The sequence below is a fragment of the Solanum dulcamara genome, chromosome 12 (genome assembly GCF_947179165.1).
Source record: "Solanum dulcamara chromosome 12, daSolDulc1.2, whole genome shotgun sequence".
Lineage (NCBI taxonomy): Eukaryota > Viridiplantae > Streptophyta > Magnoliopsida > Solanales > Solanaceae > Solanum > Solanum dulcamara.
In genome coordinates this window covers 7,742,875-7,755,927 of record NC_077248.1, presented here as the reverse complement: position 1 = coordinate 7,755,927, position 13,053 = coordinate 7,742,875, and the positions used below count along the sequence as shown (strand labels likewise).

The window sequence follows — 13,053 nt, the reverse complement described above, 5'->3', positions numbered from 1 at the left end:
GATGCTGTCCAGTATCTCCTTCTCTTCAAATTCTCTTTGTAACCAACTTTGTTCCTCTTCAGTTATCCTTGTGGGGTTTTCAAGTTGCAAATCTGGTCTTCACTCTTCAGATTCCTTGTATAGATTTTGGTAAAAGCTATGTATGGCCTCCTTGATCTCTGCCGGATCAGTTGTGTTGTTACCATCCACTGACATATTGTCGATGAAATTATATCTCTTATGATCTGTGTCAATCCAATGAAAATACTTGGTAATTTTCTCTCCATGCTTCATCCATTGTATTCTTGATCTTTGTCTCCAACCTATCTTTTCCCTTTTAGCACCTCCTCAAAATTCATTGCCAAGTTGGTTTTTGTAGCAATTCATCATCTGTAAGACTCCTTTGTTCCTGGATACCCTCCAAATTGGCAATTTGGTTTAGGAGTTCCTCCTTTTGTTCTTTCCAGTTGCTTTTATTAGCTTTATTCCACTCCTTCAATTTTCCCTTGAGCAGTTTCATTTTTTTCAGCCAGAATGTAGCCGGTCCTGCCATTAATGTTGAAAGAGGTCCTCCATGTTTTCACATTCTCCTTGAAACCCTCAACCCCCATCCACCAATTTTCAAACTTAAAATAAGATTTTTTGAAGTTCATATCACCACATGATAGCAAAAAAGGATGATGATCAGAAACCAATTTTGGGATAATTTCTTGTTTGATGTTACTAAACTGTTCCTCTCACCGAGAGGAGAATAGGAATCTATCAATCCTAGAAGCAATATTGTGAGTTTCCCCTCTTCTCCATGTATATGATCCTCCAAATAAAGGAGGATCTATAAGCTCCAATTCCTCTATGCATTCAGAGAATTCTGTCATGGCTCCATTTATTCTGAGGCAGTTTGTTCTTTCAATAGGGTATCTGACGACATTAAAGTCACCACAGCTACCTATGGCCCTTCACATAAGCTCATGGCTCCCAGCTCACACCATAATTCTCTCCTATCCACTCTAATACATTTAGCATACACAGCTGTCAAGAACCATGTAAGATTTTGGTTCTTTCCAGTCAACTTACAGGTAATGCACTGATTTCCATTCTCCACTAACTCCCCTTCCCATATCCTCTTATTTCAAAGGATGAGAATCCCTCCACTGCTACCCTCTGCATGTAAGTGTATTTCCCCAACCCATCTATTGCTCCAGATACTCTGTAGCAGCCTATTAACATTACCATCTAATTTTGTCTCCACTAGAATATACACATCTGCCCTCCAATGGTTGATCACACTCCTAAGTAGTCTTTTTTTCCTGTCATTGTTTATAGTCCTTTTTTCCTGTCATTGTTTAACCCCTCACGTTCCAAGTCATTACTTTTACCATCATTTTTCTACAATGGTTAGATCTCTCCCTCTTTTCCTTGGTTCACCATCTTTGAATTTCATGTCAAAGATTAAATTTTTCAACTCCTTTGACATATTGCTGTTACTGCTGGTGGATGAGCTGTGCTTCACTTTCGGGGTTTCTTTCATTCTGTTCTGTTCTAATTTCATGAGAAGAGAGTAGAACTCGTTCTCATATTCCTTAATAGAGATTCCAAACATTTGACTTAGTTTAATCACATTGAGATGAACTCTTGTCGTGACTTGTGATTCCAAGCACTCCTCTGTTATGCTATCATCAATGGAAAGAGGCATTGGTTCTTCAAAAACCACCAATTGTTCATCAGTTGACTTAAGACTTGAATTTAAATCCCTTAAACCCACCTTCTTTTGCATATTCGACTCTTCAGAAGAAGAAAAATACCCTTGAGGAGTGTCTTCCTCATGCGAATTCAATTTTGAAAGCCTTTGAGAGGTTCGAGCTGATTTTGCCATACGCATGCAGAATTCTACATCTCCTCTGATGATGGAATGATCGAGTGTTTTTGTTATGTTACCTTGCTCTATATGCATGTAGAGTGTAAAGGGTTCTGTGAAGAGGATAGATTTTTCGTATACTTTACCAAAATCTCATAGTGGAAAAGCTCAATTACAATATATTCCTCATTTTTCTTAAATTATCCGATTTTCCTTTTTTTCCATATTTTTGATACATTACTTATTTTGTTGATACATCAGGTTTTGGGTGTAGAATAATTAATGCTGTTGAGTTATTTATGGATAGTAACGTAATTTAAGTTAGGATTGGTTGTTTCAATCAATTACTGTGCTAATTAAGGAAAATAATCCCTAAAAAAACGTAATAGTTATGAAGAGCAAGAAAAACTCAAAAAACAGAGCATAACTGCTAATAAAAAATTCAATCTAAAATTCGATTTTCATCAAGCGAATCGAGATGAATATCGCGATACTACTGAGACATTAAGGAGTTTGGCAATCCGAGTTGAGTTATGAACGATACAAAAGTGATGGAATCGTAGTGGGCGACAATGTATCTTACTCGAATCTAAAAGCAGCAATCGCTGCTGAATTGACCATAGATGAATCAGTGAAAAATATTGAAATCCGATACATCGTTCAAGGTAACTCATTGCCAATGATTATTCGTAATGATATGGGTGTTAATCTTTACATAAAGTTGAAGAAGAACGAGCCTGAATTTGTAAAGAATCCCCTATGCATAACAACATTTGATAGAAAGAGATGTGCATTACAAGCATTCGACGCTACATCTAGAGCAATTGTTTGTGCCGAATCAAACACGAATGAGTCACAAATTTTTGGTTTAGAGGAATCTGGTAATGCTGCAGCTTGTTATATACTGGAATTAGATGTGACACACTACATAACTGCTACAATTGGTGCGAAAGTGAAGGAGAACCAACCAATTGTATAAGAACAAAACAACACTAGTTGATCTAATGGCCAAATACAAAATTGATAATGGATTCAATTTCAAAGTTAAAAGATCTGACAGTAAAAGGTATGTGCATTTGCTGATTTTAGATATTTGATTTTGTAAAGTTAATTTTGTTGTTTTATATTCATGATACATACTAAGTATTATGTATCAAGTAAAACAGTTAAAAAACTTGCTGTCAGAATGTATCAGATACATATGAATCTCTGTGTATCTGATACATGTTAATGTTTTTTTTTTCTTGTCATGATACATCATAACATTATGTATCTAACTCAGTTCAATAATTTCCCCAGATATACTGTTGATTTTGTAAAGTTAATTTTGTTGTTTTATATTCATGATACATATTTGGATTCTTGCCGGGGCGCTCGACTACAAAAGCCATTCATATTGTAAGGAGATTGGTGAAGCAGTATAGGGAGTGGAAGAGGGACTTACACATGATATTCATTGACCTAAAAAAGGCCTACGACAAAGTGCCAAGAGAAGTCCTATGGAGATGCTTGGAGGCGAAAGATGTACCTTTGTTGTACATTAGAGCGATTAAGGACATGTATGATGGAGCTAAGATTAGGGTAAGGACGGTAGGAGGAGACTAAGAGCACTTTTCTGTTACGATGGGGTTGCACCAGGGATCAGTTCTTAGCCCGTTTCTATTCGCCCTGGTGATGGATCAATTGACGAGACAAATACAAGGTGAGGTGCCTTGGTGTATGTTGTTCGCGGATGACATAGTCCTGATTGACGAGACTCACAACGGAGTTAACGATAAGCTGGAGGGTTGGAGACAGATGTTGGAGTCTAAAGGATTTAAATTGAGTAGGACCAAAATAGAATACTTGGAGAGCAGGTTCAGTGGCTTGCCGCGTGAGGCGGACGGGGAAGTGAGGCTTGGTACCCAGGCCATTCAAAAGAAAAGAAGCTTCAAGTATCTTGGGTCTATTATACAGGAAGATGGGGATATCGACGACGATGTTTCACATCGTATTGGTGCAGGGTGGATGAAATGGAGGCTCGCCTCTGGAGTGCTGTGTGACAAGAAAGTGCCATCAAAACTCAAAGGCAAGTTCTATAAAGTGGTGGTTAGACCGATTTTATTGTACGGGGCGGAGTGTTGGCCAATTAAGAAACTTCATGTTCAGAAGATGAAAGTCGCGGAAATGCGAATGCTGCGGTGGATGTGTGGGCACACTAGGATGGATAGAATTAGAAATGAAGATATCCGAGACAAGGTGGGAGTGACATCGGTGGAGGACAAGATGCGGGAAGCGAGACTGAGATGGTTTGGGCATGTGAAGAGGAGAGACACAGATGCTCCAGTGCGGAGATGCGAGAGGTTGGCTATGGACGGTTTCAGGAGGGGCAAAGGGAGGCCGAAGAGTATTAGGAAGAGGTGATTAGACATGATATGACACAGTTGCAGCTCACTGAAGATATGACCTTAGATAGGATGTTGTGGAGGACTAAGATTAAGATAGTAGGCTAGGTGGCTTATCTCTTCACCATAGTAGTCGTAGTTTTGCTCATTTGTTTACTAACATTTGATTACTGCTTACATCTGTTGGTCAAGTATACTTTGGTTATTCTATTAATCTATAGTAGTGAATGCTCCTTTCTTTTTGATCTGTTCTATCCTGACTTTCTCGCTCTCATTATCTATATTTTTATATTGTTTTCGATATGCTTGGTTCTATCTGACTTTGGTTTTGTTTCCTTGTTTCTTCTCTCTTGTTCTTCTCTCTTAAGCCGAGGGTCTTTCGGAAATAACTGCCCTATCGTTCAAGGTAGGGGTTAGGTCTGCGTACACTCTACCCTCCCCAGACCCCACATGTGGCAGAAATGCAAGGTAAGGCTGCGTACAACAGACCCTTGTGGTCGGGCCCTTCCCCGGACCCTGCGCATAGCGGGAGCTTAAGTGCACCGGGCTGCCCTTTTTTTTTATACATACTAAGTATTATGTATCAAGTACAACAGTTAAAAAACTTGCTGTCAGAATGAAGGTACACACCAGTTATTTTTAAGTAGATATCTACTTGAAAATACTGTTCTGATTACTACAAGCCAGAGGCGTTGGCAAATACTTATGAATTGCCAATGGTTCCAATGCCAGATAAGAAAGATTGATCTGTTTTGAAAGAAATCGTCTTGCCACCAAGATACAAAAGGATGTCAGGAAGACCAAAGAAAGAAAGAAAAAAGTACTCTAGTGAGAAGCTAAGAACGAGCACAACCTATATCAATACAAGATGTTATGTATCAGCCACAATTCAGTTGAAAACTAATACAACAATCTTCAATGTATCAACCCTTTATTTGTCGAATGGTTATGTATCAACTATTCTCATTTATCAAACTCGAATTTACTATATCAGTACCAAGTAACTTACAATGAAAATAATTATCAACCATCCATGTATCAATTATTGATATTCAATTACTGTTCTGGTTAATTAAAATATGTATCAAATACAACCCCTAAACTGTAAAAAAAATGTGTAGATGTAATTACATGATCCAAATAGAATGTATCCTGGGATAACAAAACATCATTTTTCTTTGAGAATGAAATTACAAGTCTTTCTGTTTTGGCCTTCATGGCCACAACGACCACAAGAAATTGTGCTCGTTCTTAGCTTCTCACTAGAGTACTTTTTTCTTTCTTTCTTTGGTCTTCCTGACATCCTTTTGTATCTTGGTGGCAAGACGATTTCTTTCAAAACAGATCAATCTTTCTTATCTGGCATTGGAACCATTGGCAATTCATAAGTATTTGCCAACGCCTCTGGCTTGTAGTAATCAGAACAGTATTTTCAAGTAGATATCTACTTAAAAATAACTGGTGTGTACCTTCATTCTGACAGCAAGTTTTTTAACTGTTGTACTTGATACATAATACTTAGTATGTATCATGAATATAAAAAAACAAAATCAATAGTATATATCTGGGAAAATTATTGAACTGAGTTAGATACATAATGTTATGATGTATCATGACAAGAAAAATAAAAAAATATTAACATGTATCAGATACACAGAGATTCATTTGTATCTGATACATTCTGACAGCAATTTTTTTAACTGTTTTACTTGATACATAGTACTTAGTATGTATCATGAATGTAAAACAACAAAATTAACTTTACAAAATCAAATATCCAAAATCAGCAAATGCACATACCTTTTACTATCAGATCTTTTAACTTTGAAATTGAATCCATTATCAATTTTGTATTTGGCCATTAGATCAACTAGTGTTTTTTGTCCTTATACAATTGGTTCTCCTTCACTTCCGCACCAATTGTAGCAGTTATGTAGTGTGTCACATCCAATTCCAGTATATAACAAGCTGCAGCATTATCAGATTCCTCTAAACCAAAAATTTGTGACTCATTCGTGTTTGATTCGGCACAAACAATTGCTCTAGATGTAGCGTCAAATGCTTGTAACACACATCTCTTTCTATCAAATGTTGTTATGCATAGGGGATTCTTTACGAATTCAGGCTCGTTCTTCTTCAACTCTATGTAAAGATTAACACCCATATCATTACGAATAATCATTGGCAATGAGTTACTTTGAACGATGTATCGGATTTTAATATTTTTCACTGATTCATCTATGGTCAATTCAGCAGCGATTGGTGCTTTTAGATTCGAGTAAAATACATTGTCGCCCACTACGTTTCCATCACTTTTGTATCGTTCATAACTCACCTCGAATTGCCAAACTCCTTAATGTCTCAGTAGTATCACGATATTCATCTTGATTCGCTTGATGAAAATCGAATTTTGTATTGAATTTTTTATTAGCAGTTATGCTCTGTTTTTTGAGTTTTTCTTGCTCTTCATAACTGTTATGTTTTTTAAGGATTATTTCCCTTAATTAGCACGGTAATTGATTGAAACAACCAATCCTAACTTAAATTACGTTACTATCCATAAATAACTCAACAACATTAATTATTCTACATCCAAAACCTGATGTATCAGCAAAATAATTAATGTATCAGAAATATGGAAAAAAAAAGGAAATCGATTAATTTAAGAAAAATGATGAATATATTGTAATTGAGCTTTTTCACTATGAGATTTAGGTAAAGTATACGAAAAATTAAACCAAGCCATTTAGATTTGCACCCTCCTCTAGAGCCCCACTGCCTTTGCTCACATGTCCATTTTCAAAAGGCTCAACATTGTCTATGGCCCCACTCCCACTTGCCTTGTCCCACCTGTCCACATCTTTTGTCCCAACATTGTTTGCATTGGGATCTGGTGAGGTGGATAAAGATATGAACTCCTTTGGATTATCTGTGGCCCCCACTCCCAGTTGCCTTGTCCCATCTGTCCACATCTACTGCCCTAAGACCATCTCCAACCCAACACCAAATTTTACATCATTATGATGTGATGAATAGCGTTACACCAAATTCATTTATTGAATATATTTTCATATAGTTTTATTATACAAAACTTTTAATTAAACATTATATAAATAGTATGTTTTAATTAAATCTCTTGTATATTTAATTATTTTTTATGTAATATTTTAATAATGTTAGTTTTAGATATAAAAGTTAGTTTTTTTTTATAAACGACAAAAAATCTCATTTTGAACTACGCAATGCATTAATAAAGCATTTATGGGAGCTCTGTAGTGATCTTGAAAGTTGAATATTTATGTAGAATTTAAAATAATTTTTTAATGATGTAATGTTTATTTAATTGTATTTCATTAATTATTTCACTTTTATTTGTATTATCCATTATTATGTATAATATATAATATTTACTAGCAATTTATATTATTTAAAAAATTATGAATATTAAACGACTATAAAAGAAAATAATATGAATTATATATGGTGAATGTTTTAGAAAGAATTTGTTTTATGAAATAAGAAAATATAAATGAAATAAGAAATAATAATATAATAATGAAGAGAGAAAAATATTCTTTTTTGGTGTAAGATTTAATGCAGTGGGTTGAAGTTGATTTACACTTGTTTATATCAAATTTGGTGTTTGAGTTGGAGATGCCGTAACATTGTTCGCATTGGGACCTGCTAATTTTACTGCCTCCCTTTCCTTTCCTTTTAGATGAAGGTCACCTTTGTTTTTTGTAGATTCATAGTTGTCTGCTGCAACTTCACCCACCACAGTACTAGCACCTAGAAAATCTGCATTTGCTTGCTCCGATGACCTGAAGGTGGCCGGAAACTCGCACCAAACTGGCAAAGAGAAAATCAGATCACCGTCAGCGATTTCTATCATCGTTGGTATTTTCTCCCTTAGACCTCGAACTTTGATTCTAGCCCATCTCAAGTGGTTTTTCAGTTCTGTCTCCTCATTTTCTATCCACCCCTCACAATCATCACCTATCTTCCTCATGACCTCTTTGCTCCATAGTGGGAGCCCTAACACCCGTATCCAGTACCAGTTAAATTTTGTTTGTTCCGGAAAATCTCCCTTTGTTGGATTCCACCAGTCCAGCTTCAGGCTTGTCTCTTGTCTCCTTCACTCCCCCATCAAGACATGTTCTGCCGCCTTCTTCGACTGGAATTCAAACAGGAAGTTGAAGCAATTCATATCGTATACCTGGACATTTTGGGCTCCTTCCATATACGTTGAGCCCATCTTCGAACATCATTGCGTATAGGTGCCAGTGTTGTGAAAAAGCACCGAAGCGCTCGCTTTAAGCGTGAAGCGAAGCCAGGCGAGGCTCTAGCGCTTCAATACCGTGAAGCAAAGCGATTTCAGAAAAGCGTGCGCTTCATGGGAGAAGTGAGAAGCCCGTTTCATGTAGAAGCGAGAAAAAAGCTCGCTTATTTGGAAAAAACGGGTAGTGAAGAAAATAATCTCAGTATTAAAAAATTTATAGAGAAAATCATTCATATTTTTCCTCATAATTGTATATTAAGAAAAATTATAAAGTTAACTTAGTGCTATTGCCAGGAAGGTCTAAAAGCAAAAGCATGAATCACTTGTCTGCCACAAAGTCCAAAAGGTTACACTTAGAGGATTGATAATTAGGTATAGATTAACTTAATACTCTGCTCACTTCCATTTCATTTTTGTTTGAAACTATTTTTTTTTATTCAATTCTAATATAATATTAATATTTAATTAGAAAGCTAATCAAAATTACTTATAAGAATACTACTGATCTGCTCACTTTATATTACTTTTTCCATTTCATTTTTATTTGACACTATTTTTCTTATTAGTCCGTCCAGATATAATATTAAAAAAAGGGCAGCCCGGTGCACTAAAGCTCCCGCTATGCGCGGGGTCTGGGGAAGGGCCTGACCACAAGGGTCTATTGTACGCAGCCTTACCTTGCATTTCTGCCAGAGGCTGTTTCCAAGGCTTGAACCCGTGACCTCCTGGTCACATGGCAGCAACTTTACCAGTTACTCCAAGGCTCCCCTTCCCAGATATAATATTAACATTTTTATAATTTCTTAATTAAAAGCTTTTATTTCTACACAAATACTATGATATGCTTACACTCACAGTTTCGAAAGGTTCGATTTGGTACTCTTTCCGTTTCAATTTGATTGTTTGGTTTTGACTTGATACAAAGTACTAAAAAAAACTTATGAACCTTGTGATCTTAAACTAAAGATATATTAATTGTATTTAAATATCTTTTAATCTTATAGTTTTAGGGGGAGTACTTTAAGGGGCAAGGAAAAAAGAGTAGCTACAGGTTCAAGTTCAAATAGAAGTAGAACTCTTGTTGATGAGTCCTCCGATGAAGAAGATGAGGACCAAGTAGAACCCTTGTTGATGGCCCTTCAAGAGTTTGAGAATCTTGTTGAAGAATAGGATTTTGCTCTCTTTGTGATTTGGTTATGCATTTGCTTTATATGTTGTTACTTATGAGGATTATTGACTATCTATTTACTTTTTAATCTAAGTCTTTTGAGTTCTTGATTATCTATGCATATTTTATATTTTTTATTTTTATACTAAATAGCGCTTTTTCTGAAAAAAGCATGCACTTCGCTTCACGCTTCTCGCTTCTGTGAAGCGAGCCCCCATCGCTTTTTTCCGCTTCTTGCTTCTCAAAAAACTAATAGGTGCATCCTCTCCTCCACAGAATCTTCGCACTAGGCACCTTCTAAGAAGATCATTGTTATCGATGGCCGACGAGGTCTTCAGCATTCAGCTTCTTTTACTACCACCAACTCTTTTTGATTCCATTTACTATTGTGTAAAGCTTCTTTATAATTTCCCTTTCCAATGATTGTTTTGGAGGTTGCCTCCCAGATGTAATACATGCACTTTGCCTACCTGCATTTCTTAAGATGAAATTCTCCACTTCTAATGCTAAACTCCCCCATCCCTCATTGAATGTGATTTCTGGAATAATGATCACTGATCTATTTTGTCACTTCACAGATATAACTGAGAGGAACCTCCCGTATTTATTAAACTTTTGGGACACATAAATGTTTGTCAAAAGATCTCGACATCTCCATGATTTGAAACTTTTGCCCCTATTATCGGTGGCTTCATTTATCCTTTTGCATAGCCAAAGTAGAGCTCCCTTGCTAAACACCACCCGTCTGATCCGTACCTTGCATTTTCCACCCATTCAAACCAAATCCCTGAGTTAGAATAAGTCTCTGTAAGATCATAAGACTTACGCTCTTTCTAAAATACAACCTGTTATCCATGGAGAAAAAAAAATGAGAAAGCAAAGAAAAAGGAAAGAGAAGATGAGTTCCGATGGCAGAAGGCCACCGGAAAAAGGATCCTTGTTACCCAGAAGGAGTAACTAAGGTGTAGTCTAGGGAAGAGTGTCGGGGAGCATTAGTTATTGGTCCCCCTTTTTCCGTGATTTTTCTTCGTACCAAACAATTCAATATGTCTCACTAACAAACAAAAAAGATGCATTATGATGCCTTTTTGGACCTAGGATTGTCAGGTTTAGTTAAAAAATAATAAAAACAACATTGTTCGAGCTTAATAGATTGTTAGAGGTTGAAAACGGTGAATTTCCACAGTAGAGTCACCTAAGGTCAATGAAGTGGTTGGGAACCATGAGGTCTTAGGTTCAATTTCTAGCAGAGACAAAACACCGGGTGCTTTCTTCCCATTTGTTTTAGCCTTGGTGGATAGAGTTACTGTTGAAATCTGCTTCATGAGCTGTTAATTAATGTTGAGTTGGCATGATGACATGATTGCTGATGTGCTTTTTTCTTTCCAGAAGATAGATGTTTTTCTGTTTTAGTTTTCAGTTGAAAGTTTCCTAGTCTTTAGGCATGTAGCTGTTGGTAGACTTAGTTCCTAGTTATTAGGAAGTTTCTGTTTTTGAATTTGAATTACTGCATTATTTACTGCAGATCTGTTAGGATTTCCATTATTTAAATTTCTTCTTTCAGCTTAATAAATGAACTCTCCTTTTCTTCCTTTTTGTCGTACATTTTTCTCTGTTAACACTAACATATTGGTATCAGAGCCCTTCTTCTTAAGGGACTTGTGAGTGATCCATCAACAAAGTTCCTATCTGTTGCCCTGAAAAACCATCAGAACACATGGAAACAGAAAATTCTTCTGGTTCTTATGCTATTTCTCCACCCGTGTTTGATGGAGAGAACTACCAGTATGGGCTATCAAGATGCAAACTCACATGGAGGCACGTGATCTCTGGGAGGCAGTAGAGGAGGATTAGGAAGTTCCTGCTTTACCTGGCAATCCAACAATGGCTCAGATCAAGCTTCACATGAAAAGGAAGACGAGAAAATTCAAGGCGAAATCTTGCTATGCTGCAATTTCACCCACAATGTTTCCCAGAATCATGGCGCTGGAATCGACAAAAGAAATATGGGATTTTCTCAAAGAAGAATAACAAGGAGATGAGCGAATCAAAGGTATGAAAGTTCTGAATCTCATCAGAGAATTTGAAATACAAAGAATAAGGATTCTGAAACTGTCAAAGAATACTCAGATAAGCTTCTTAGCATAGTAAACAAGGTAAGCATGTTGGGCAATAAGCTTCCTGATAGCAGAGTTGTTGAGAAAATTCTTGTTACATTACCTGAGAAGTTTGAACCAACCATTGCTTCCTTAGAAAATACTAAGGATCTGTCAAAGATCTCTTTAGCAGAACTACTTAATGCATTGCAGGCACAAGAGCGAAGAATGTTAATGAGACAGGAAGGGTCGGTAGAAGGTGCACTACATGCCAAGTTGCAAAACTATGCTGGAAGCAAATACAAGAAAACAAAAGGGAAGAAGAATAATGCTGAAAATAATCAAGTTTCCGCTGGTAATGGAAGTAGCCACAACTCACGCAGTAACAGAGGAGACAAATTCCCTTCGTGTCAGTAATGTGGAAGGAAGAATCATCCTCACTTCAAATGCTGGAGAAAGCCGGATATGAGATGCCGGAAATGTCAAAAACTTGGGCATGCTGAGATCATCTGCAAGGAGAAAGGACAGAAACAATAAGGAGACGCTCAAGTTGCAAATCAACAGGAGGAAGAACAACTTTTTGTTGCATCATGTTTTGCATCTAGTATTTCAAGTGACAGCTGGCTTATTGATAGTGGTTGTAAGAACCACATGACTAGTGATGAAAAGCTTGATAGAATAGCATCATCAAGAGTCAGGATTGGAAATGGGGAATACCTCCCGGCAAAAGGAAAGGGAACTTGATCAGAATTTATTAAGTGTTGGACAGCTTCTCGAAGAATGGATTCAAACTATATTTTGAAGATAAGTCGTGCCTGATCATTGATCCAAGTGGTCAGGAGCTATTTAGAATTAAAATGCAGGGTAAAAGCTTTTCTTTGAATCCAATGGAGGAAGAACAGATGGCTTTTCCAAGTCAGTCTACTGTTGCAGAGACTTGGTGCAAATGGTTGGGTCACTTCCACCATAGGGATCTTTTGTATATGCAGGAAAAAGGGTTGGCAAAAGGTTTACCTCCACTTGAAGAGGAACTCCTAAGTTGCGAGGCATGTCAATTTGGTAAGCAAACAAGGCTGTCATTCAAAAAATCAACTTGGAGAGCAACTAAAAAATTGCAGCTGATTCATACATATCTTGGAGGTCCCCAAAGAACTGCATCGTTGTTGCAAGAAAGGGAAGCTAATGAGTTGCATATTTTTGAGGAACGAGTTGATCATCTTCCAGTTCGAGGAACCAGATCACTTTCAGATATCTATCAAAGATGCAATGTAGCCGTATTTGAACCTGTTGAA

The 13,053-nt window shown here is 36.8% G+C and overlaps 1 protein-coding gene across 5 annotated transcripts in view; it reads left to right on the top strand.

Moving 5' to 3' along the window:
* Positions 1 to 13,053, top strand: part of LOC129876123 (BTB/POZ domain-containing protein FBL11) — a 51,100-nt gene that overhangs the window by 19,770 nt on the left and 18,277 nt on the right. The window contains exon 1 of one of the 5 annotated variants that reach the window (XM_055951450.1): positions 8,969 to 11,718. The exons of 3 other annotated variants lie outside the window; for them this stretch is intronic. In XM_055951450.1, the coding sequence (XP_055807425.1) occupies positions 11,611 to 11,718 (108 nt within the window). In that variant the 5' untranslated portion in view covers positions 8,969 to 11,610. Of the gene's footprint in view, positions 1 to 8,968; positions 11,719 to 13,053 lie in introns of those variants that run through there. One more of the 5 variants, XM_055951455.1, reaches the window with a different exon arrangement.